The sequence below is a fragment of the Cherax quadricarinatus genome, chromosome 52 (genome assembly GCF_038502225.1).
Source record: "Cherax quadricarinatus isolate ZL_2023a chromosome 52, ASM3850222v1, whole genome shotgun sequence".
NCBI classification, from domain to species: domain Eukaryota; kingdom Metazoa; phylum Arthropoda; class Malacostraca; order Decapoda; family Parastacidae; genus Cherax; species Cherax quadricarinatus.
Genome location: NC_091343.1, coordinates 23,067,415 through 23,092,475, shown reverse-complemented (window position 1 = coordinate 23,092,475; position 25,061 = coordinate 23,067,415). Strand labels below are relative to the sequence as shown.

Sequence of the window (25,061 nt, the reverse complement as noted above, 5' to 3'; positions counted from 1 at the left end):
AAACTGCTAGGGAAACCAGATACCTCGAAGGAGGAAGGCCCATATAATATTTCTCACTGGGCCCTGAGAGAGGGAGCGGATGCACTGTGTGTGCCACTAACAACAATCTTCAGTAAATCTATCGAAATAGGTCGGTGTGGAAAACACAAATGTAGTCCCGATTTTTAAGAAAGGAGACAGGCTACACTAAACTGACAAGGTGAATAGGGACAGAATGTTTCAGAGATGCGACACAGCAACAAAGGGTCACAACTGGAAGTTGAAAACCTAGATGAGTCACAGGGATATTAGGAAGTATTTCTTCAGTCAAAGAGATGTCAGGAAGTGGAACAATTTGGAGAGTAATGTATTGGAGGCAGGATCCATACAAAGCTTTAAGAAGAGGTATTAAAAAGCTCATGGAGCAGGGAAAGAGTGGACCTAGTAGCAACAGTGAAGAGGCGAGGCCAGGAACTATGAATCGAACCCTGCACCAAAATTAGGTGAATTAGTTGAGTACATTGAAAACTAAGATTTCACTGGGAAGAACGTTTCGCCTTGTGTAGAGCTTTAGCAGGTCATGACTTAATAAAACGCTATACAAAGCAGCCTACATCTTCCTTTCACTGTTTTCTCTTTCGTCTATGCATGATTCCTTATTCTTTAACTCCTTTGTCCCTCTTTTCTCTTTTTCTTCTACCTTTCCAGGTTCGTTTCCACTAGGAGAACAAAATCATTCTCCCACGATGGTAAGGTAACCCCACATAAAAAGGAAATACGTTCACCATCTTTCATTCGTTAGCCGAATGTGTCGAGACATCACACTCGTAAAGGTCCTCCGTAAATCACTTCAACCCTACTTATCCTTCACGGCTGTCTCTCTCTGTGTTGCACAGAAGTGTGTGTGTGTGTGTGTGTGTGTGTGTGTGTGTGTGTGTGTGTGTGTGTGTGTGTGTGTGTGTGTGTGTGTGTCATTTTGTTTTATGTGTGCGTGTTCTGCCTTGCGTGAGAGTGTTGTGTGTGTTATGTGTTCGTGATACGGACTTTCTAACCACCTGTTTTCTCCTCCTCACAGAATTTCGAGAATTCAGAAGCCAAGTTGCAGGAGAATGATGGCCTCCAGCTTGTCAAGGAGATGGCCACTGACGTCACTAACATGATGAAATTCAAGGTGGAGGCTGTCAAGGTAATGTAAACATTGACCCATGATTTTCAAAGTGGAGGCTGTCAAGGTAATGTAAACATTGACTCATGATGTTCATGGTGGAGGCTGTCAAGGTAACGTAAACAGTAACCCATGATGTTCAAGGTGGAAGCTGTCAAGGTAATGTAAATCTGAGAATCTTATCGCTGTGCCACACTCACCCGGACCACCACTTCCCTGTAATGCTGTGCCATGATGGGTTCCGGGGAGGGGAGGATGTTAAAGGAGGGGAGAGGTGGAATGGAAGGGGTGAGGGGAAAGGAAGCATGTTGGGGGATGGGGGTCCTCTGGATACGACAATTCTCACGCGCCGTACAAGGTCCCTCAACCCTCCTGCCAGAATTACGATACTTCGCGATATAGACAATTGCCTCCATTCTTTAAAGATAGATCCGAGATAGCTCTGCGTCTATCCCGTGCGGCTAGTCCCTAATACATCTCTCACAGCACCTCTACTAACACACCAGCCGTTAGATGACACTAATAATGGTAGAACGGGGCATCTCTCACAGCATCGTGCACAGTCATGGTCTGAGGCTGCCAGAGTACGATGATGCAGCGCCAGGAATATTGAGTGAATATTACGTTTACAGATGTCCCACATAGTAGTAGTAGTAGTAGTAGTAGTAGTAGTAGTAGTAGTAGTAGTAGTAGTAGTAGTAGTTTTAGTAGTAGTAATAATAATAATAATAATAATAATAATAATAATAATAATAATAATAGAATTGAAAGCACCACCACCGCCATCAACAGCAACAGCAATAATAATAATAATAATAATACTAATAATAATAATAATAAATAATAATAATAATAATAATAATAATAATATTATTATTATTATTATTATTATTATTATTATTATTATTATTATTAAAACTACTACTACTACTACTACTACTACTACTACTACTACTACTACTACTACTACTACTACTACTAATTGGTTTATAAGGTGGTGTTTCCGTTATTTAACTTGCCACATTGCAGTTTATCCATATTTTATCGCACACATCAAGACAACGTTAAACACAATGTTTGATCAACGACGAAACTTATGTGAATCAAACGATGCGTTGTGATTATTGACCTTCAGAGAGGAACGTCAGGTACAGCGGAACCAAGATGGCCGCCTCCTGGGTAAACAATATGCCAGACGAAGTTGAAGAAGAAGATGAAGACGAAGAAGAAGAAGAAGAAGAAGAAGAAGAGATAAGATCCATGAAAGCCTTGTAAATCATACACCAAATATTACCCTCCTAGGAGACATCAATCTTCCGGAACCTTGAACGTAAAACGGAAGACAAAAACAGTGTACCAGAAACAGTAGCAGGAAGCACGTCAGCCCAACAGACACGTAACAGAGACCAACAGACCCTTCTGTGATTAATTTCCTTTAAGCTAACTGACAAGGGAACCAGCTAGAGAGGAAAATACGCTGACTATTATCTTCACCAGCACCAAGGACCATATAGCGTTTGTGTAATCAGATCTGATTTCATATAGGCGTATTTTGCTCAGACACATAGCAGCTCTCGGCTTTTGTGTGACTGATCACCTTACAGCCAGTCAGAATATCCGGAATTCGCCACTTGGAGGAGACTGTTATCTGAGTGTCATATTGAGGAGCTAATCAGAGACATAACAATCTCGAATGCAAAAATACTAATATAAATAATACTAATCCTGATAATAATAATAATAATAATAATAATAATAATAATAATAATAATAATAATACTGTTGGTAGAATTATCGACAATATTTTAATTAAATGGACGTACAACTAATGTGATATTTTATTGTTGTAACGTTTCGCTCACCTAACCTGACCTAACTTAACCTGACATAACCTAACCTAACCTAACTTAACCTGACCTAACCTAACCTAACCTAACTTAGCCTGACCTAACCTAACCTAACCTAACTTAACCTGACCTAACCTAACCTAACTTAGCCTGACCTAACCTAACCTAACCTAACTTAACCTGACCTAACCTAACCTGGCCTACCCTAATCTATCCTAACCTAACCTGACCTAACCTAACCTAACCAAATTTAACCTGACTTAACCTAACCTGGCCTAACCTAATCTATCCTAACCTAACCTATCCTAACCTACCCTAACCTGACCTAACCTAACCTAACCAAACTTAACCTGACTTAACCTAACCTGGCCTAACCTAACCTAACCTAACCCTATCCTAACTTAACCTGACCTAACCTAACCTGACCTAACCTAACAGTATCAACTTGGTTGAACAATCTATCAACAGAAAAGCCAGGAACAAGCAAGGCATTGGTTGAAAAGCTCTCTAAGAAAGGTCATACATATTACACAGGCATATTGCACAGGCCTATTGCAAGAATCATAAACTGGATTAAAACGTATAGATCCCTCTACAGCCTCCTCCGCCACGTTTTTTCCAGTTCTCTGCCGTCCCATAAGAAGAGTGAAAAATAGTTCCGACTGCTATTTTCACGGCACAGCAGAAATAGTCATGGAATAATAAAACTAAAGGAATCTTTGGAGCCTTCTGGAGACGCCTCGTGCGAGAGTCTTACCTTCCACTTAGTCTCATCATATGCAAGATGACGTGAAGAAATAACATGTATGCAACATTTGGCATACTTATCAGAAGACGTTTCCCCTACTGTTATTTTCCCTCGAATCGTTGGATTGAAAAAACTTCCAATGGGTGAAACGTGCACTGATAAATATATTTATTTATAAATATATATTTATTTGTAATTTCTAAGTTGCCCGGTTGGTAGCGTACACATCTCAAACACTGAGTGTCCGTGATTCGATCCCCGGTACAGGAGGAAATACAGTGGACCCCCGGTTAACGATATTTTTTCATTCCAGAAGTATGTTCAGGTACCAGTACTGACTGAATTTGTTCCCATAAGGAATATTGTGAAGTAGATTAGTCCATTTCAGACCCCCAAACATACACATACAAATGCACTTACATAAATACACTTACATAATTGGTCGCATTGGGAGGTGATCGTTAAGCGGGGGTCCACTTTATTAGGCATGCTTGTTTATACCTGCAGTCCCTCTTCACCGAGCAGGAAGTAGGTACCTGGGCCTCTTCACCGAGCAGGAAGTAGGTACCTGGGTGTTAGCCGACTGATGTGGGTCGCCATTCCACTGGGTAGAGGAGACAAGCTGGTCAATTTCAGATTAAGGAACTGGGGTTTGGAACGAGTTCAACCTCGCAGAACATCAGAACTTCACTCTACGACCTCATCCCCCCCCCCCCACACACATTTCTTCAGCCACAGAGTAGTCAGGAAGTGGAATAGTTTGGGAAGCGATGTAGTGGAGGCAGGATCCATACATAGCTTTAAGCAGAGGTATGATAAAGCTCACGGTTCAGGGAGAGTGACCTAGTAGCGACCAGTGAAGAGGCGGGGCCAGGAGCTTGGACTCGACCCCTGCAACCTCAACTAGGTGAATACAACTAGGTGACTACACACACACACACACACACACACACACACACAAAGATTAAGGGAAATCGGCCTGACGACACTGGAGGACAGGAGGGTCAGGGGAGACATGATAACGACATATAAAATACTGCGTGGAATAGACAAGGTGGACAAAGACAGGATGTTCCAGGGAGGGGACACAGAAACAAGAGGCCACAATTGGAAGTTGAAGACACAAATGAGTCAGAGAGATAGTAGGAAGTATTTCTTCAGTCATAGAGTTGTAAGGCAGTGGAATAGCCTAGAAAATGACGTAGTGGAGGCAGGAACCATACACAGTTTTAAGACGAGGTTTGATAAAGCTCATGGAGCGGGGAGAGAGAGGGCCCAGTAGCAACCGGTGAAGAGGCGGGGCCAGGAGCTAAGACTCGACCCCTGCAACCACAAATAGGTGAGTACAAATAGGTGAGTACAAACATCCTTCCCACATCTCCCATCTCTTCCCACACAACTCCACAACACTCTCCATTCCCCACAACACAATCTTCCAAGTAAACAACTCCCCGGGCGCCTGCAGGATTGCGTACTAAAATAATTGGGGAAAATAGTGTTGTGGGCTTGTCAATTCCTGGGAAATTATATGACCGTAAAAGAGACAGCGAAGTCTACCCAATTTCCTCTGGCCGCTGCCTCACAGAAAACGAGATAAAATTCTTATTTAATTTTACGCATTTTTTTCTTCAAGGGGAAGTGCTTCGATACTGGTAAAGAGCTTTTGATCCAAGGGGCTGGAGCTATATTATTCCTTGGATATGAAGAAAGCATAAGTATTATAGCAATATTTGAGACCTGGTTCGTGGGAAAAACAGATATAGGCCTGTTGAATAATAATAATAATAATAATAATAATAATAATAATAATAATAAAATAATAATAATAATAATAATCTTTATTTCTATAAGTACCTGATACAACTTATACAGACCATAGCTGACATCAATGACATACTACTATATAGAAAGCCCTTTGTAATATAGAGCATTTCGGGCAAATTAGGTCAATTTTGTCCCCAGGATGCGACCTACACCAGTCGACTAACACCCAGGTACCTATTTTACTGATGGGTGAACATGGGCAGCAGATGTCTTAAGGAAACACGTCCTAATGTTCCCACCCGTACCGGGGATCGAACCACGGGCCTTACTGTGTGAGCTGAGTGCGCTACCAATCCAGCTACTGAGTATAAAGTATGCCACAGTCATAGACTGAACAGGAAAGTTGCCGGTTTGTCAGGGAATGATTTAAAAGGTAGAAACAGCGATGAAGGAGGAGGAAACAGACATGGAATCTGTTTGGCTGTAGATTCTCGAAGATCATTGGAGAGCTGATCCTAGGGAGACCTACAGACCTATGACCTTAAATTCTTGAAGATCCGTGGAGAGCTGATCTTAGCGAGACCTACAGTCCTATGACTTTAAATTCTCGAAGATCCGTGGAGAGCTGATCTTAGGGAGACCTACAGACCTATGACCTTAAATTCTCGAAGATCCGTGGAGAGCTGATCTTAGGGAGACCTACTATAACCTTAAATTCTTGAAGATCCGTGGAGAGCTGATCTTAGGGAGACCTACAGACCTATAACCTTAAATTCTCGAAGATCCGTGGAGAGCTGATCTTAGGGAGACCTACAGACCTATAACCTTAAATTTTGACCCGTGTAAACTTCTGTGTGACGAAATTACCAAGATATCTAGATATGAAAATGTGATTTTAATGGAAGATTTTAACTTTAGCCAAATTGACTGGATCAATCTCAGAGGAAATCTAGAGTCCGGCGACTTTATAAAAGTGGTCCAAGATGCTATTTTTTTTAAACAGTCTATGACAGAACCACTGGAAGAAATAATCTGTTTGACTTGATTCCGGCAAAGAAAAACTCTATTAATCTTGAGGCTAATGAAGAACTTTGAGAAAGCGATCACAGATTACCTTAATACCCACAATATATACATATATATATATATATATATATATATATATATATATATATATATATATATATATATATATATATATATATATATATATATATATATATATATATATATATATATATATATATATATATATATATATGTATGTATCTTTATTAAAAAAATTTTCTGTTTGTGGTGAAAGACCATCCTGAGACATGATAATTTCCAAGTAATAGTGACTCTAGATCTGCTGGAATGTAACCTTTGAAGTTGTGGTATCTGATAAGCTTTTAATGGAATACTTGACGATATTCTCACTGTCCTACTAAAGTCTCCCAGCTCAGACTGACACATTTAAGCACTATGTATGAAATGCGTCCTGTGTGAGGGATTGGGACTGGAAACCATGGCTAACTTTTCTTCCCATTATATAATTGTTATTTAGAATAGGGCAGTAGCACATTGCCTTATTCTAAAAAACAAAACTCCCTTACCCTCCTTCACCCTCGTTCTCTCTCTTCACGCTCCCACACCTTCCTTCCCTCTCTTCACCCTATCTTTCTTCTCCCGAAAGAAATTTGTGCGAAGACACATACATTAATGAGAGAAAAGAACCCAGTTGGGAGGAAGACAAAAGGTGGAGTCATCGTCGACAAAGTTTGCTACAGAAAGTTGATGTTTTTCTTGCGTGAGCGAGGCACCAACTGGCCCACCAGACCATAACATCCAGAGGTAAACACCAGTGAAACTGACCGTAACATCAACCCCAAGTTTGTTGCAGCACCCCTTATTGCACTCAATGTGTGGGGCTCTTTTTTGTTCTTTGAGGCGAGGGGGGGGAGGGGAAGATGAGGCGTAAGGGGAGAAGAGGGGGATGAGACTGGGAAGGAAAAGGAGGGAGGAGGAAAGCTCATTTACCAGCGGGAGAATGAGGCAAAGCGTCTTAAGCATCCTGAGAATGACTTTCTTTCCTCTGTCTGGCGCTAAATACGCAAAGGCGTATTTTCCCCAAAGGAGCCCCGCATGCTCATTAGTTCCTAATTGTGTATGCTGACTTAAATTTCACGAGACTTTTTGACTGAAATATCGTTCAGTGATGAGAGACGGTCTTACTTTGTACTGGAGAAAAGACACGGAAGACTGACGTAGTTATAGAGCGAAATGTCACAACAAAAGCTTGTCTCTTTTCTTTTGTTGGACTCACGCCTTTGTATCCAGCTCGGCTATGCTTGATCAGAGTAAACCTGGACAAAAGCCTATGATCAAGTAGATTATAGTGCGAGTCTTGATAAAGATGTACACAGGGCAGAAGGACATTTGGTGCAGGAGAAAACATTAGTATAGACAACGTTTCGCCCACACAGTGGCCTTCATCAGGTGAGTGGAGGATAGACGAAATAGGTCATTTGTGGAGGTGATCTGAGAGGAAGTACCATTACTTGTAGGACGTGATTGTGTTATGGAAGAAGATAATATTGTGAATGAACTTAGAGACAAATCATTTGGGTAAGTTTTATGAGCAAGTTTGTCGAAGGTGCACGAAGGAGTCGTCCCTTAGTTTGCTTAACTTTGGTTAAAACAACTATTCCTGATTATATTTGAATAGTTTTTTCCTCGGGCATCCAATATTTCTCAGCGTAAGATCAGGTTTGGCAATGATAAATATATCCCATAATTTCTCTCTATATTGTTGGATGTATGATTGCTGACTCCATTAACATAGTCTTCTGCATTTGTGGTCTTCCCTGGAGATGAGTACAGTACCTGTGCAGGCCACGGTGTGTGTGTGTCTCTGACCTTCACTCGTACACGCTTTGTCCTGTGATTCTAGTGTGTAGGCTGAGTGCTGTTTCCCCACACTCTCCACACGGGATCTCATACACACCTGTGTCTGAGTGGTGGTGGTTGGCATTCAGTCTGATCACAGCTCCTGTGTGGATTTAGATGTTTTGAATACCACGTAGGTGTCACTTTGTTGGAGAACCTAGGTTGTGTTGTCGGCTACTCCACCAGTACGCAAAAATGATGCGTTGGTTATTGTCAGTGTTCTCCCCAGGGTTGCCGAGTGCCTGCTGCACTGAACGTCTGCAATCTAAGATGAAATATGAGGGGAAAACTTGAGTTTGGTGAATGTGTTGGCAGCGGTTTTACACTCGTCTCCAAGAAACTCGGAGCTACATATTCTGTAAACTCTGAGAAACCCATAAAGACACCAGGGTTAGTAAACTTGATGTAGTGGGGAAAGAAGTGAATGAGATTGTCGCCATTAGTAGGTTTTCAGTAGATCTGAAAATTGAAGTTGTTTTGGACGGTGAGACGTTTGATATGAAAGAAGTGTCGTGTGGCATCTTACCTCATTTTGAGGGTGAATTGGATGATGGGTTCCAATGTGCTGAAGTGGTCATAGAAGTTCTAGGTTGAACAGTCTAGGAATGATTTGAAGAATGTGGTCAACGTATCATAGCCAGGCATGATGATGATGATGATGATGATTATGATTAAACAGAAGAATTTTCACTTTTATATTGAAGACCATTAAGGTTATCATTCCATTAACCTTGGTAGATCAGTCCCATACACTTGATAGATCTAAGTCTAAAGAACCTTACACCTTTAAAATACTTATCCACTTCTTCCATGGATATAAAGGTCATCTCCATATAAGACTGCAGCGCTGTATAGCCCTTGTGGCTTAGCGCTTCTTTTTGGTAATAATAATAATAATAATAATAATCCATATGAGACTGAAAAAGCACACAAGTCAATGATACACAGCTACTGTACATGTGTATTGTATGATATCCACAAGAAAATACAGGTTTCCACTTCACCAAGAATTTTAACCCTATACTTGTTGCCAATACCTGCCATATACAACATAGCTGTACACGATTATAACTCCCATCTTCCCCACAGAGGATCATGAACGTGGCAGAGGAGGCCTCGCTGGACAAGGAGTATAAGCAAGACGAGGAGGTGGAGTACTACAACGCCAAGCGACTCAACAAGTTCTACCCTCCCGAGCACAAGCTCAAGGGTGAGCTAAGAGAAGGCTTCAAGAGGCTCACCCTCACTGAGAACTCCCACTTCGACGGCATTGCTGTCAACGAGAACCACTCATCCGTCCACGTCCCCACCAATGTCTACGATAAGGGTGAGTGTTGTTGACGAGTTCCCTGTTATGTGACTAATCCCCCACATGTACAACACTGTTTTTTTCTTTCATTGACGAAACGGCTCGCCTGCGCTGCAGGCTTAATAAGTCGAATACTAAGATAAATTACGATCCTGGAGATAGCAGACGAAGTAGAGAGGTCTACTGTCTTCCATCAAGGTTTCTACTATTTTCTCTCTTCTACTGCCTTCCATCCAGACTGCAGGACTGCTTACCTCAACCTACCTCCAGGAGTGTAACTGATCTCTATATTCGGCTGAGGAAGCCCGGAGCGCAGGCGAATAGGTTCGCCAACAAAGACATCTAAGTGTCGTAACTGCAAACAGCAATACTGCGACTGGCCAGGAATCGAACACCCCGATATTTCAGCACGCCACCCGGGAAACCTAACAAATTTCTGAGACGCCTCAGTCTACTGGACCATCAATGTTTCAGACATCAGGTGGCCAGTACCACAGGACATGTCGTTAACTAGTCGGAGTCGAATACCATTATAACACAGTCGAAATGTCTTCCCAGCCAGAGGAAATTTCGACTGTCAAAGCCCCATAACACTTGTAAAACACAACTGGTTTCAACACAGTTCTTAAACACTTGTAAAACACAACTGGTTTCAGCACAGTTCTTAAACACTTGTAAAACACAACTGGTTTCAACACAGTTCTTAAACACTTGTAAAACACAACTGGTTTCAACACAGTTCTTAAACATTTGTAAAACACAGCTGGTTTTAACACAGTTCTTAAACACTTGTAAAACACAACTGGTTTCAACACAGTTCTTAATCTCCCCAGAAAACTGTAAGAACTGTCTGCCTTAGCAGCAGGAACTGTATACATATAACATTGAAGGGCTCTAGGTCACGGGAATAGGAGCAGTTTCCTTCCCCCTTCCTATAACCACTCCCGTTCCTCAGCTGCTAAGTGGCTCCTACGGGCTTAGCGCTTCCCGAGAAGTATAAGAGTAGCTGTTGCTTTTAATTTGGGGATAAATGGAAAATGTTACCTCGTGGTTAAGTACACGAGGTACAAGGTTACCTTGTGGTTAAGTACACGAGGTACAAGGTTACCTTGTGGTTAAGTACGCGAGGTACAAGGTTACCTTGTGGTTAAGTACACGAGGTACAAGGTTACCTTGTGGTTAAGTACACGAGGTACAAGGTTACCTTGTGGTTAAGTACGCGAGGTACAAGGTTACCTTGTGGTTAAGTACACGAGGTACAAGGTTACCCCATGGTTAAGTACACGATGTACAAGGTGACCTTGTGGTTAAGTACACGAAGTACAAGGTTACCTTGTGGTTAAGTACACGAGGTACAAGATTACCTTGTGGTTAAGTACACGAAGTACAAGGTTACCTAGTGGTTAAGTACACGAGGTACAAGGTTACCTTGTGGTTAAGTAGACGAGGTACAAGGTTACCTTGTGGTTAAGTACACGAAGTACAAGATTACCTTGTGGTTAAGTACACGAGGTACAAGATTACCTTGTGGTTAAGTACACGAAGTACAAGGTTACCTTATGGTTAAGTACACGAGGTGCAAGGTTACCTTGTGGTTAAGTACACGAGGTACAAGGTTACCTCGTGGTTAAGTACACGAGGTACAAGGTTACCTTGTGGTTAAGTACACGAGGTACAAGGTTACCTTGTGGTTAAGTACACGAGGTACAAGGTTACCTCATGGTTAAGTACACGATGTACAAGGTTACCTTGTGGTTAAGTACACGAAGTACAAGGTTACCTTGTGGTTAAGTACACGAGGTACAAGGTTACCTTGTGGTTAAATACACGATGTACAAGGTTACCTTGTGGTTAAGTACACGAGGTACAAGGTTACCTTGTGATTAAGTACATGAGGTACAAGGTAACCTTGTGGTTAAGTACGCGAGGTACAAGATTACCTTGTGGTTAAGTACACGAGGTACAAGGTTACCTCGTGATTAAGTACGCGAGGTACAAGGTTACCTTGTGGTTAAGTACACGAGGTACAAGGTTACCTTGTGGTTAAGTACACGAGGTACAAGGTTACCTTGTGGTTAAGTACACGAGGTACAAGGTTACCTCGTGGTTAAGTACACGAGGCACAAGGTTACCTTGTGGTTAAGTACACGAGGTACAAGGTTACCTCGTGGTTAAGTACATGAGGTACAAGGTTACCTCGTGATTAAGAACGCGAGGTACAAGGTTACCTTGTGGTTAAGTACACGAGGTACAAGATTACCTTGTGGTTAAGTACGCGAGGTACAAGGTTACCTTGTGGTTAAGTACACGAGGTACAAGGTTACCTTGTGGTTAAGTACACGAGGTACAAGGTTACCTTGTGGTTAAGTACACGAGGTACAAGGTTACCTCGTTGTTAAGTACACGAGGTACAAGGTTACCTCGTGGTTAAGTACACGAGGTACAAGGTTGTGGTTAAGTACGCGAGGTACAAGGTTACATTGTGGTTAAGTACACGAGGTACAAGGTTACCTCGTGGTTAAGTACACGAGGAACAAGGTTACCTCGTGGTTAAGTACACGAGGTACAAGGTTACCTCGTGGTTAAGTACACGAGGTACAAGGTTACCTTGTGGTTAAGTACACGAGGTACAAGGTTACCTCGTGGTTAAGTACACGAGGTACAAGGTTACCTTGTGGTTAAGTACACGAGCTACAAGGTTACCTCGTGGTTAAGTACGCGAGGTACAAGGTTACCTCGTGGTCAAGTACACGAGGTACAAGGTTACCTCGTGGTTAAGTACACGAGGTACAAGGTTACCTTGTGGTTAAGTACACGAGGTACAAGGTTACCTCGTGGTTAAGTACACGAGGTACAAGGTTACCTTGTGGTTAAGTACACGAGCTACAAGGTTACCTCGTGGTTAAGTACGCGAGGTACAAGGTTACCTCGTGGTCAAGTACACGAGGTACAAGGTTACCTCGTGGTTAAGTACACGAGGTACAAGGTTACCTTGTGGTTAAGTACACGAGGTACAAGGTTACCTCGTGGTTAAGTACACGAGGTACAAGGTTACCTCGTGGTTAAGTACACGAGGTACAAGGTTACCTTGTGGTTAAGTACACGAGGTACAAGGTTACCTCGTGGTTAAGTACACGAGGTACAAGGTTACCTCGTGGTTAAGTACACGAGGTACAAGGTTACCTTGTGGTAAAGTACACGAGGTACAAGGTTACCTCGTGGTTAAGTACACGAGGTACAAGGTTACCTTGTGCTTAAGTACACGAGGTACAAGGTTACCTCGTGATTAAGTACACGAGGTAAAAGGTTACCTCGTGGTTAAGTACACGAGGTACAAGGTTACCTTGTGGTTAAGTACACGAGGTACAAGGTTACCTTGTGGTTAAGTACACGAGGTACAAGGTTACCTTGTGGTTAAGTACACGAGGTACAAGGTTACCTTGTGGTTAAGTACGCGAGGTACAAGGTTACCTTGTGGTTAAGTACGCGAGGTACAAGGTTACCTTGTGGTTAAGTACACGAGGTACAAGGTTACCTTGTGGTTAAGTACGCGAGGTACAAGGTTACCTTGTGGTTAAGTACACGAGGTACAAGGTTACCTTGTGGTTAAGTACGCGAGGTACAAGGTTACCTTGTGGTTAAGTACACGAGGTACAAGGTTACCTTGTGGTTAAGTACACGAGGTACAAGGTTACCTTGTGGTTAAGTACGCGAGGTACAAGGTTACCTGGTGGGTAAGACAACAAGGTTACCTCGTAGGTAAGACAACAAGGTTACCTCGTGGGTAAGACAACAAGGTTACCTCGTAGGTAAGACAACAAGGTTACCTCGTGGGTAAGACAACAAGGTTACCTCGTGGGTAAGACAACAAGGTTACCTCGTGGGTAAGACAACAAGGTTACCTCGTAGGTAAGACAACAAGGTTACCTCGTGTTTAAGACAACAAGGTTACCTCGTAGGTAAGACAACAAGGTTACCTCGTGGGTAAGACAACAAGGTTACCTCGAAGGTAAGGCAACAAGGTTACCTCGTGGGTAGGACAACAAGGATACCTCGTGGGAAAGACAACAAGATTACCTCGTAGGTAAGACAACAAGGTTACCTCGTGGGTAAGACAACAAGGTTACCTCGTAGGTGAGACAACAAGGTTACCTCGTAGGTAAGACAACAAGGTTACCTCGTGGGTAAGACAACAAGGTTACCTCGTGGGTAAGACAACAAGGTTACCTCGTGGGTAAGACAACAAGGTTACCTCGTGGGTAAGACAACAAGGTTACCTCGTGGGTAAGACAACAAGGTTACCTCGTAGGTAAGACAACAAGGTTACCTCGTAAGTAAGGCAACAAGGTTACCTCGTAGGTAAGGCAACAAGGTTACCTCGTGGGTAAGACAACAAGGTTACCTCGTGGGCAAGACAACCAGGTTACCTTGTGGGTAAGACAACAAGGTTACCTCGTGGGTAAGACAACAAGGTTACCTCGTGGGTAAGACAACAAGGTTACCTCGTGGGTAAGACAACAAGGTTACCCCGTGGGTAAGACAACAAGGTTACCTTGTAGGTAAGAAAACAAGGTTACCTCGTGGGTAAGACAACAAGGTTACCTCGTGGGTAAGACAACAAGGTTACCTCGTGGGTATGACAACAAGGTTACCTCGTAGGTAAGACAACAAGGTTACCTCCTAGGTAAGACAACAAGGTTACCTCGTAGGTAAGACAACAAGGTTACCTCGTAGGTAAGACAACAAGGTTACCTCGTTGGTAAGACAACAAGGTTACCTCGTAGGTAAGACAACAAGGTTACCTCGTAGGTAAGACAACAAGGTTACCTCGTGGGTAAGACAACAAGGTTACCTCGTGGGTAAGACAACAAGGTTACCTCGTGGGTAAGACAACAAGGTTACCTCGTAGATAAGACAACAAGGTTACCAAGGTTACCAGGTGGGTAAGACAACAAGGTTACCTCGTAGGTAAGACAACAAGGTTACCTCGTGGGTAAGACAACAAGGTTACCTCGTAGGTAAGACAACAAGGTTACCTCGTGGGTAAGACAACAAGGTTACCTCGTAGATAAGACAACAAGGTTACCTCGTGTGTAAGACAACAAGGTTACCTCGTAGGTAAGACAACAAGGTTACCTCGTGGGTAAAACAACAAGGTTACCTCGTGGGTAAGACAACAAGGTTACCTCGTAGGTAAGACAACAAGGTTACCTCGTGGGTAAGACAACAAGGTTACCTCATGGGTAAGACAACAAGGTTACCTCGTGGGTAAGACAACAAGGTTACCTCGTGGGTAAGACAACAAGGTTACCTCGTGGGTAAGACAACAAGGTTACCTCGTGGGTAAGACAACAAGGTTACCTCGTGGGTAAGACAACAAGGTTACCTCGTGGGTAATGAAAACAAGGTTACCTCGTGGGTAAGACAACAAGGTTACCTCGTGGGTAAGACAACAAGGTTACCTCGTGGGTAAGACAACAAGGTTACCTCATGGGTAAGACAACAAGGTTACCTCGTGGGTAAGACAACAAGGTTACCTCGTGGGTAAGACAACAAGGTTACCTCATGGGTAAGACAACAAGGTTACCTCGTGGGTAAGACAACAATTTTACCTCGTGGGTAAGACAACAAGGTTACCTCATGGGTAAGACAACAAGGTTACCTCGTGGGTAAGACAACAAGGTTACCTCGTGGGTAAGACAACAAGGTTACCTCGTGGGTAAGACAACAAGGTTACCTCGTGGGTAAGACAACAAGGTTACCTCGTGGGTAAGACAACAAGGTTACCTCGTAGGTAAGACAACAAGGTTACCTCGTGGGTAAGACAACAAGGTTACCTCGTGGGTAAGACAACAAGGTTACCTCGTGGGTAAGACAACAAGGTTACCTCGTAGGTAAGACAACAAGGTTACCTCGTGGGTAAGACAACAAGGTTACCTCGTAGGTAAGACAACAAGGTTACCTCGTGGGTAAGACAACAAGGTTACCTCGTGGGTAAGACAACAAGGTTACCTCGTGGGTAAGACAACAAGGTTACCTCGTAGGTAAGACAACAAGGTTACCTCGTAGGTAAGACAACAAGGTTACCTCGTAGGTAAGACAACAAGGTTACCTCGTAGGTAAGACAACAAGGTTACCTCGTAGGTAAGACAACAAGGTTACCTCGTGGGTAAGACAACAAGGTTACCTCGTGGGTAAGACAACAAGGTTACCTCGTAGGTAAGACAACAAGGTTACCTCGTGGGTAAGACAACAAGGTTACCTCGTGGGTAAGACAACAATTGAACTACCACTTTACACTGAAGAAAAAATTCCCATGTATTCCCCCACATCCTAAATATCAAAATCTCTTATATTCTAGATTCAAGATACCAAGATTCCCCCCTCTATTTTTTCCCTCTAACCTTCAAAATGTCAAAATCCACTTTTTTCCACTGTAAAATGACCTTTATTCCCACTTCAAAGCATTAGAATTCCCTTAGCCCCATTAAAATGATAAATGACCTTCCTTATCCCCATTTAGAAGAGCATCATTTCCCCTCATCTCCCCTTCAAGAGAAGAAAAACCCCATTATCCCCTCGCCATTAAAAAAATAGACACTGAACTTTAAAGAGGAAAAAAATAAAACAATTTCGGAATGTAATTAGGGTCATTCTGTGGTCATTACGAGAACTACACACCGTCACCTAATTAATTACAAGCTTCACCAGGTGATAATCAAAAGGTAACTAGCGCTGCAGATTTAATTAGGAACATCTCCCTGCTTAATCACAGGTAAGAACTGAGGGCCAGCCACCAACGATAGCATATATATATGTATATATATATATATATATACATATATATATATATATATATATAAATATATATATATAATATATATATATAATATATATATATATATATATATATATATATATATATATATATATATATATATATATATATATATATATATATATATATAAATATATATATATATATATATATATATATATATATATATATATATATATATATATATATATATATATATATATATATATATATATATATATATATATATATATATATATATATATATATATATATATATATATATATATATATATATATATATATATACATATAGTTATATATTATGGCGCATTATATTAGATACATTTAAGTAATTATGGATAATTACCTGCAGTTGAGGGTTAATGAGGCTCACTTATACGTGTAAATATATAAATAAATTAACTGAAATTTCTTGTAATTGTTTTAATTTGGAGTCGCAGCTGTTTTCTTAATGGTTTCTCAAGAATTTACCTTCTCTAAATTTGTGATTTTAAGTGTGAGGTGTAGTGAGTGCCCGAGGGTTGTTAAGTGTGAGGTGTAGTGAGTGCCCGAGTGTTGTTAAGTGTGAGGTGTAGTGAGTGCCTGAGGGTTGTTAAGTGTGAGGTGTAGTGAGTGACCGAGGGTTGTTAATGTGAGGTGTAGTGAGTGCCCGAGGGTTGTTAAATGTGAGGTGTAGTAATTGCCCGAGGGTTGTTAAGTGTGAGGTGTAGTGAGTGCCCGAGGGTTGTTAAGTGTGAGGTGTAGTGAGTGCCCGAGGGTTGTTAAGTGTGAGGTGTAGTCAGTGCTCGAGGGTTGTTAAGTGTGAGGTGTAGTGAGTGCCCGAGGGTTGTTAAATGTGAGGTGTAGTCAGTGCCCGAGGGTTGTTAAGTGTGAGGTGTAGTCAGTGCTCGAGGGTTGTTAAGTGTGAGGTGTAGTGAGTGCCCGAGTGCTGTTAAGTGTGAGGTGTAGTGAGTGCCCGAGTGCTGTTAAGTGTGAGGTGTAGTGAGTGCCTGAGGGTTGTTAAGTGTGAGGTGTAGTGAGTGCCCGAGGGTTGTTAAGTGTGAGGTGTAGTGAGTGCCCGAGGGTTGTTAAGTGTGAGGTGTAGTGAGTGCCCGAGGGTTGTTAAGTGTGAGGTGTAGTCAGTGCTCGAGGGTTGTTAAGTGTGAGGTGTAGTGAGTGCCCGAGGGTTGTTAAGTGTGAGGTGTAGTCAGTGCTCGAGGGTTGTTAAATGTGAGGTGTAGTCAGTGCCCGAGGGTTGTTAAGTGTGAGGTGTAGTCAGTGCTCGAGGGTTGTTAAGTGTGAGGTGTAGTGAGTGCCCGAGTGCTGTTAAGTGTGAGGTGTAGTGAGTGCCTGAGGGTTGTTAAGTGTGAGGTGTAGTGAGTGCCCGAGGGTTGTTAAGTGTGAGGTGTAGTGAGTGCCTGAGGGTTGTTAAGTGTGAGGTGTAGTCAGTGCCTGAGGGTTGTTAAGTGTGAGGTGTAGTGAGTGCCCGAGGGTTGTTAAGTGTGAGGTGTAGTCAGTGCCTGAGGGTTGTTAAGTGTGAGGTGTAGTGAGTGCCTGAGGGTTGTTAAGTCTGAGGTGTAGTGAGTGCCCGAGTGCTGTTAAATGTGAGGTGTAGTGAGTGCCCGAGGGTTGTTAAGTGTGAGGTGTAGTGAGTGCCCGAGGGTTGTTTAAGTGTGAGGTGTAGTCATTGCCCGAGGGTTGTTAAGTGTGAGGTGTAGTGAGTGCCCGAGGATTGTTAAGTGTGAGGTGTAGTGAGTGCCCGAGGGTTGTTAAGTGTGAGGTGTAGTGAGTGCCCGAGGGTTGTTAAGAACTGCTGGGTGATGGTGGGTCATGAAGGACGCTAATCACATCCTGGACACTGGCCAACATTGTTGTTACTTTAATCATTATGATTGCGATTGAAGTGAACTCTTAGTTTGTATACATTGAGATATACACACCTCTCAGTGTATATACATATATACATACTTTCTCTCTTTCTCACTCCAAACCTTCATCTCTACCTTCCTTTTCGCTTTCTCTTCCCCTATTTTCCTTTAGCTCCCCCTCCTCCTCCTCTCTTCCTACATCTTTCCTCCCCACATCTCTCTCCCTCAACATATAACCTCCCCATTACAACATTCATATACCTCACAAGACGTTAATATTCAACTCGCACTGGAAGCATCCGCTAAGTATGTCTCGAGTCGGATTTAGTGAATACAAACGATGCAAGGAACACATCCACAAGATAAACTCATTTAACTTTGATATATATATATATATATATATATATATATATATATATATATATATATATATATATATATATATATATATATATATATATGTGTGTGTGTGTGTGTGTGTGTATGTATATATATATAGTAGTAAACTTGTGCTTAATGCAAGTTTACTACAGTGAGCTGTTGTTAAATTCCTTGTGCTTTCTTGCTTTCTTAATTACGTTCTCAAGGAATATTGAAGGAAAATGTGCATACGGTGTGCATCTTGGGTTGTCAGGTTGGTGTGTGAGGTGCTTCTCTCCAGTATGTAACATATTGATTCATTTTCATAACATGTCTGTCTCGCGCTGAGCGGAAGGTGGATCGAGCCTCCACTTGTTGAGAGGTTTTAATACATCAGCGTTGCTTTGTATCTTTCAGCATCTAAGGAAAACTATTGATCTGAAGTGCCCACTGAAAATTCTTCTGAAGTTGAGTTTAACTCTCTCTCTAGGGAGACTACCCTTCTCGGTAGTTGTCCGAGATAACGAAGTTCACAGATCCTGTCTGGGATCTTCCTGAGGGAGGGAGGAAGGGAGGAAGGGAGGGAGGGAGGGAGGGAGGGTAATGGAGGGAAGGAAGGACACCTTGGCCCGCTAATCGATGCTGTCGCGACATTTTACGATGATCGAGTAATTAGGTTTTCGAGTTGTTAAAGAGGATGGTGGTTATCCCTACATCCTTTCTCCCTCTTCACCCTCTTTCTCTTCCTCCTCCTCCCTCCCTTCTTTTCTCTTCCTTCACCCTCTCCTCCACCTCCTCTTTCTCCCCCATCCCCTCCTCCCTACTCTCTCAGCTCGCCTTCGTTTAGAAACCAAATATCCAGAACTAAAGAACAGAAGGATTTCAGACTAGTCAACAACAATAATTCAGAGTATACTCTACACTGCCTTCAAGTATACTCAACAATAACTTATAGTCTACTCAACAATATTTTATAGTTTACTCACTATTAACTCGCTTCTGTCCTCTCCCTCCATTATTTCTCACCATCTCACTTCCACTAAGGAATCACAACTCAGTCCGGCGACCTCACTGACTTCTGTCGGTTTTCAAGAGGTTATATTTATATATATATATATATATATGTATATATATATATATATATATATATATATATATATATATATATATATATATATATATATATATATATATATATATATATATATATGTATATGAATTGCGTTTTGTGGTCAAGACAACAGACAAGACACGTTGTAGAACGAGCTTTTACTGGGATATTGTTATCTCCGTGTGGAACATTATCAGTGTTTCACTCTAAAGGAAGCCTGAGTTGACTCTTGCTTTTGTATTTATTTTTTCTCTTCAACATTATGGCGCTGGTAGATCATTAGCTGTACTAATGTCATGTGTATGTTTGTATGTAGAATGAAAAGGCACAATACAGTGACCGGCGCAATACACAAATAACCCGCTCATAGGAGAATGAAGCTTAGGTCGACGTTTCTGTCCAACCTGAACCATTAACTAGTTACTAGTCCGAGTCGGGTCGAAACGTAGTTATAAGTTTCATTCTTCTATGAACGGGTTATTTGTGTATGTTGGCTTGGCTTCCCTGAGCTTTGCTCTCTACATTTCCGTCTTCTATGGGGTTCCAGCTCTCCCAGTTAATTTCTGTGTTTATATTTTATAGAACCTTGCTTTCACTGTCGCTTTGTTTATTGTCGCCCCGTTGCTCGCAATATTCTCCTTTGACTTCTGTTGCTCAGTAGGGGCTATATAATGGCGGGTAATGAGGCCCTAGCTCCAACAGTTGTTTCTGAAACCCGTTTGTCAGCTGTGTTTGTGTGTGTGTGTATGTGATTTGTGTTTATGTGTGTGATTTTTGCTTTGCGTGTGCGTGTGATCTTCCTGTCCCCCACCATTTCACCGTAGCAGCGACTCCTGCTTTACGGTGACCTGCTTTTAGGATTCTCTCGTTCGTCTTGTTCTGGGACTCCTCGCTCGAGGTGTGGTGATCAGCTCGCTGGAGCCTGAACTCCAAGAGGCTTTGCCACAGCCTGTCTTCTCCCGTGTTTTCTCACGCTGAAGATAAAGGATATTATTATTTTCTTCCCCTCAGTTTTTCCGTCCTATGCCCCACACACACACACACACACACACACACACATACACACACACACACACACACACGAGGTTTGATAAAGCTCATGGAGCAGGGGGAGAGAGGATCTAATAGTAAACAGTGAAGAGACGGGGCCAGGAGCTATGAATCGACCCCTGCAACCACAATTAGGTGAGTACACACACACACATACACACACACACACACAGTGGAATAGCCTAGAAAATGACGTAGTGGAGGCAGGAACCATACACAGTTTTAAGACGAGGTTTGATAAAGCTCATGGAGCGGGGAGAGAGAGGGTCTAGTAGCAACCGGTGAAGAGGCGGGGCCAGGAGCTAGGACTCGACCCCTGCAACCACAAATAGGTGAGTACACACACACACACACACACACACACACACACACAGTTATTGCTAACAAATTATTATAATAATCAAAACTGACCTCTAAAATTGGTAACACAAGTATTAACGTCACCGAGAACTGACTACAGTCCCAGTCTCTCAGTTCGAAGTAACGTATAGTTGAATAACCTCCGTAAGAGACCTTCACGCATTCTATTAAACAATTAGAAAGCTAGCAAACTACGCAGCCAGAGACGGGAGAGAGTCGCTGGTCGTGTAAAGGCTTTAACCGCTGTAAATTGTGGTCTATTAAGCTCACTGTTCCACACGCAAGAAAGCACTTTTCGGTCCTGTTGACACCTGTCTCCACAAATTCTTTTCCTTGACCAGCTTTGTAAAGGGATTTAAAGAAAAAGGTGAGTTTGATCGGGATGTGGTGGGGGAGGTGACACTGCGGGATGTGGTGGGGGGAGGTGACACTGTTTTATGTAGATGATGTGTTGCTGGCTAATGGAATTTACATCCATTTGGTTTACAGGGTAATGGGATTTTGATGTGTCTGGTTTAGATGGATAATCGGATTTTGATGTGGCTGGTTGAGTTGGATAATGGGATTTTGATGTGGCTGGATTTGTAGGATAATAGGAATTTGATGTCTATGGTTTAGATGGATAATGGGATTTTGATGTGTATGGTTCAGATGGATAATGGGATTTTGATGTGTATGATTTAGATGGATAATGGGATAATAACGGAGATGATAATTTAGTAACTCTTAGTAATGATAATGACGATAATAAAGATGATGACGATAATGATGACGACAATGATAATAATGATAGCTGATAGTAGCTTTTGGTGATAATGATGATAATTGATAGTGACTTTCGTTAATGATGATAATGTTGATAATAATGAATGACGGTAATTTCTATCAGTCTGTTGTAATAGGAGAACCTGTGGCTTTCAGCCCTACAGTGTGTCACAGAAAGACGTTACCATAACTACAGTGTGTCACAGAAAGACGTTACCATAGATAGAGTGTGTCACAGAAAGACGTTACCATTGCTACAGTGTGTCACAGAAAGACGTTACCATAGATACAGTGTGTCACAGAAAGACGTTACCATAACTACAGTGTGTCACAGAAAGACATTACCATAGCTACAGTGTGAAACAACGAAGGTGTTCCTTACCCTGATGTCTCGTTCAAGGTTAAATAACCCAACCAGCTTAACCTAACCTAACCTGACCTTACCTAACCTAACCTAACCTAACCTAACCTAACCTAACCTAACCTGACCTTACCTAACCTAACCTAACCTATCCTAACCTAACCTAACCTAACCTAACCTAACCTAACCTAACCTTACCTAAGCTAACCTAACCTAACCTAACCTAACCTAACCTAACCTAACCTGGCCTAACCTAACCTAACCTAACCTGACCTAACCTAACCTGACCTAACCTAACCTGACCTAACCTAACCTAACCTGACCTAACCCAACCTAACCTGACCTAACATAACCTAACCTGACCTAACCTAACCTAACCTGGCCTAACTCAACCTAACCTGACCTTACCTAACCTAACCCAACCTAAGCTAACCTAACCTGATTTAAACTAACCTAAGCAAACCTGACCTAACCAAACCAAACCTAACCTAACCTATTCTAACCTGACCTAACCTAACCTAACCTGACCTAACCTAACCTGACCTTACCTAACCTAACCTAACCTAACCTAACCTAACCTAACCTAACCTGACCTAACCTAACCTAACCTAACCTAACCTAACCTGACCTAACCTAACCTAACCTAACCTGACCTAACCTAACCTGACCTAACCTAACCTAACCTAACCTAACCTAACCTAACCTAACCTGACCTAACCTAACCTAACCTAACCTAACCTAACCTAACCTGACCTAACCTAACCTAACCTAACCTAAGCTAACCTAACCTATCCCAACCTAACTTGCTCCAGCCCCGCGCAACACCTCCTGTAACATGTAATTCCCGTTTTATAACTTGTAGCTGTGAAGAGAGACAAAAAAACCACCAGAACGAACACTGAGTGCACTTTGATGGTAGCAAATACTTTGAAATTCTCTTCCCAAAATTATTATTATTATTATTATTATTATTATTATTATTATTATTATTATTATTATTATTATTATTATTATTATTATTATTATTATTATTATTATTATTATTATTATTATTATTATTATTATTATTATTATTATTATTTTCATTATTATTTTCATTATTATTATTATTATTATTATTATTATTATTATTATTATTATTATTATTATTATTTTCATTATTATTATTATTATTATTATTATTATTATTATTATTATTATTATTATTATTATTATTATTATTATTTTCATTATTATTATTATTATTATTATTATTATTATTTTATTATTATTATTATTATTATTATTTTTATTATTATTATTATTATTATTATTATTATTTTCATTATTATTATTATTATTATTATTATTATTATTATTATTATTATTATTATTATTATTATTTTTCATTATTATTATTATTATTATTATTATTATTATTATTATTATTATTTTATTATTATTATTATTATTATTATTTTATTATTATTATTATTATTATTATTATTATTATTATTATTATTATTATTTTCATTATTTTTCATTATTATTATTATTATTATTATTTTCATTATTATTATTATTATTATTATTATTATTATTATTTTCATTATTATTATTATTATTATTATTATTATTATTATTATTATTATTATTATTATTATTATTATTACATTCACGGGTGAGCTCAAAACCTGCAGGGGTTATACAGCGGCTAGGGGATAGGGGGGTAAAGGAATGAAAAATATTCAGACTCTCGATTCGAGGGACTGGAGCACAGGTCCAATTCCTTGGATCAAGATCCCTTCACCAGTATCTATGAGCCTCCCCTGAGGGGGTAGGGGGTATCAAGGAAGGGACTACGAGATTATAAAGACAGCAGCTGTAGCCACATTGTATAATTCATCCTGGCGTAACAATAAATCGTCAACACTTGGTAATAAATCGTCCTCACAGAGCAATAAATCGTCACGTGGTAATCAATAATAATAATAATAATAATAATAATACAAGAAACAGAGCGAAGAAAATGAAAGAAATTGCAAGAGAATTTAAAAAATTAAGAAAAAATGAGATGTTGAGATAGATGAATAGAGAGATAGATGAATAGATAGGTGAACAGACAGACAAATAGATAAGTGCACAGATAGATTGATAGGTGAATAGATAGATAGATAGATAGGTAGATAGATAGAGAGAGAGAGAGAGAGAGAGAGAGAGAGAGAGTCCAGCCAGGTAAAGATCACTCTCTTCATATTAAGAGATTACTAGAGAGGAGTCTGGCTCACATCACAAGAGCACACACCAAGAGCTGGACACCAACATCCTTATAAACTTCCTTCTTACGTATATCACTCATGTCTTTAAAATATTTCCATATATATTCATTCTATATATTCTTCATACTTTTTGCTGTGTTCTGTGCATGGTAACGAAATAGACAGGTTCCTGTCTTTCGTAAGATGAACAGAAATCTCTGTTTCTTGCAAAGGCTTGGTTAGAATCCTCTGTCTTTCGAAGGAAAGTGGACAGGATCCGTCTTTCTCTTAGGCAGAAGCGAAGGTTCTATGTCTGGTGAAGAGATAGACAGGAATACTTTGTCTCTCATACTGAGACAGTAAGGTAAACCCAATAGTCTTCGATCACG

General features: G+C 40.9%; 1 protein-coding gene across 30 annotated transcripts in view; it reads left to right on the top strand.

Annotated features, from left to right (window-relative positions):
- The window catches only part of LOC128696894 (voltage-dependent calcium channel subunit alpha-2/delta-3), a 346,629-nt gene that overhangs the window by 166,809 nt on the left and 154,759 nt on the right, over positions 1 to 25,061 (top strand). For all 30 annotated transcript variants that reach the window (XM_070096124.1, XM_070096153.1, XM_070096134.1 and 27 more), the window contains 2 exons: positions 1,055 to 1,165; positions 9,521 to 9,758. In XM_070096124.1, the coding sequence (XP_069952225.1) occupies positions 1,055 to 1,165; positions 9,521 to 9,758 (349 nt within the window). The remainder of the gene's footprint in view (positions 1 to 1,054; positions 1,166 to 9,520; positions 9,759 to 25,061) is intronic.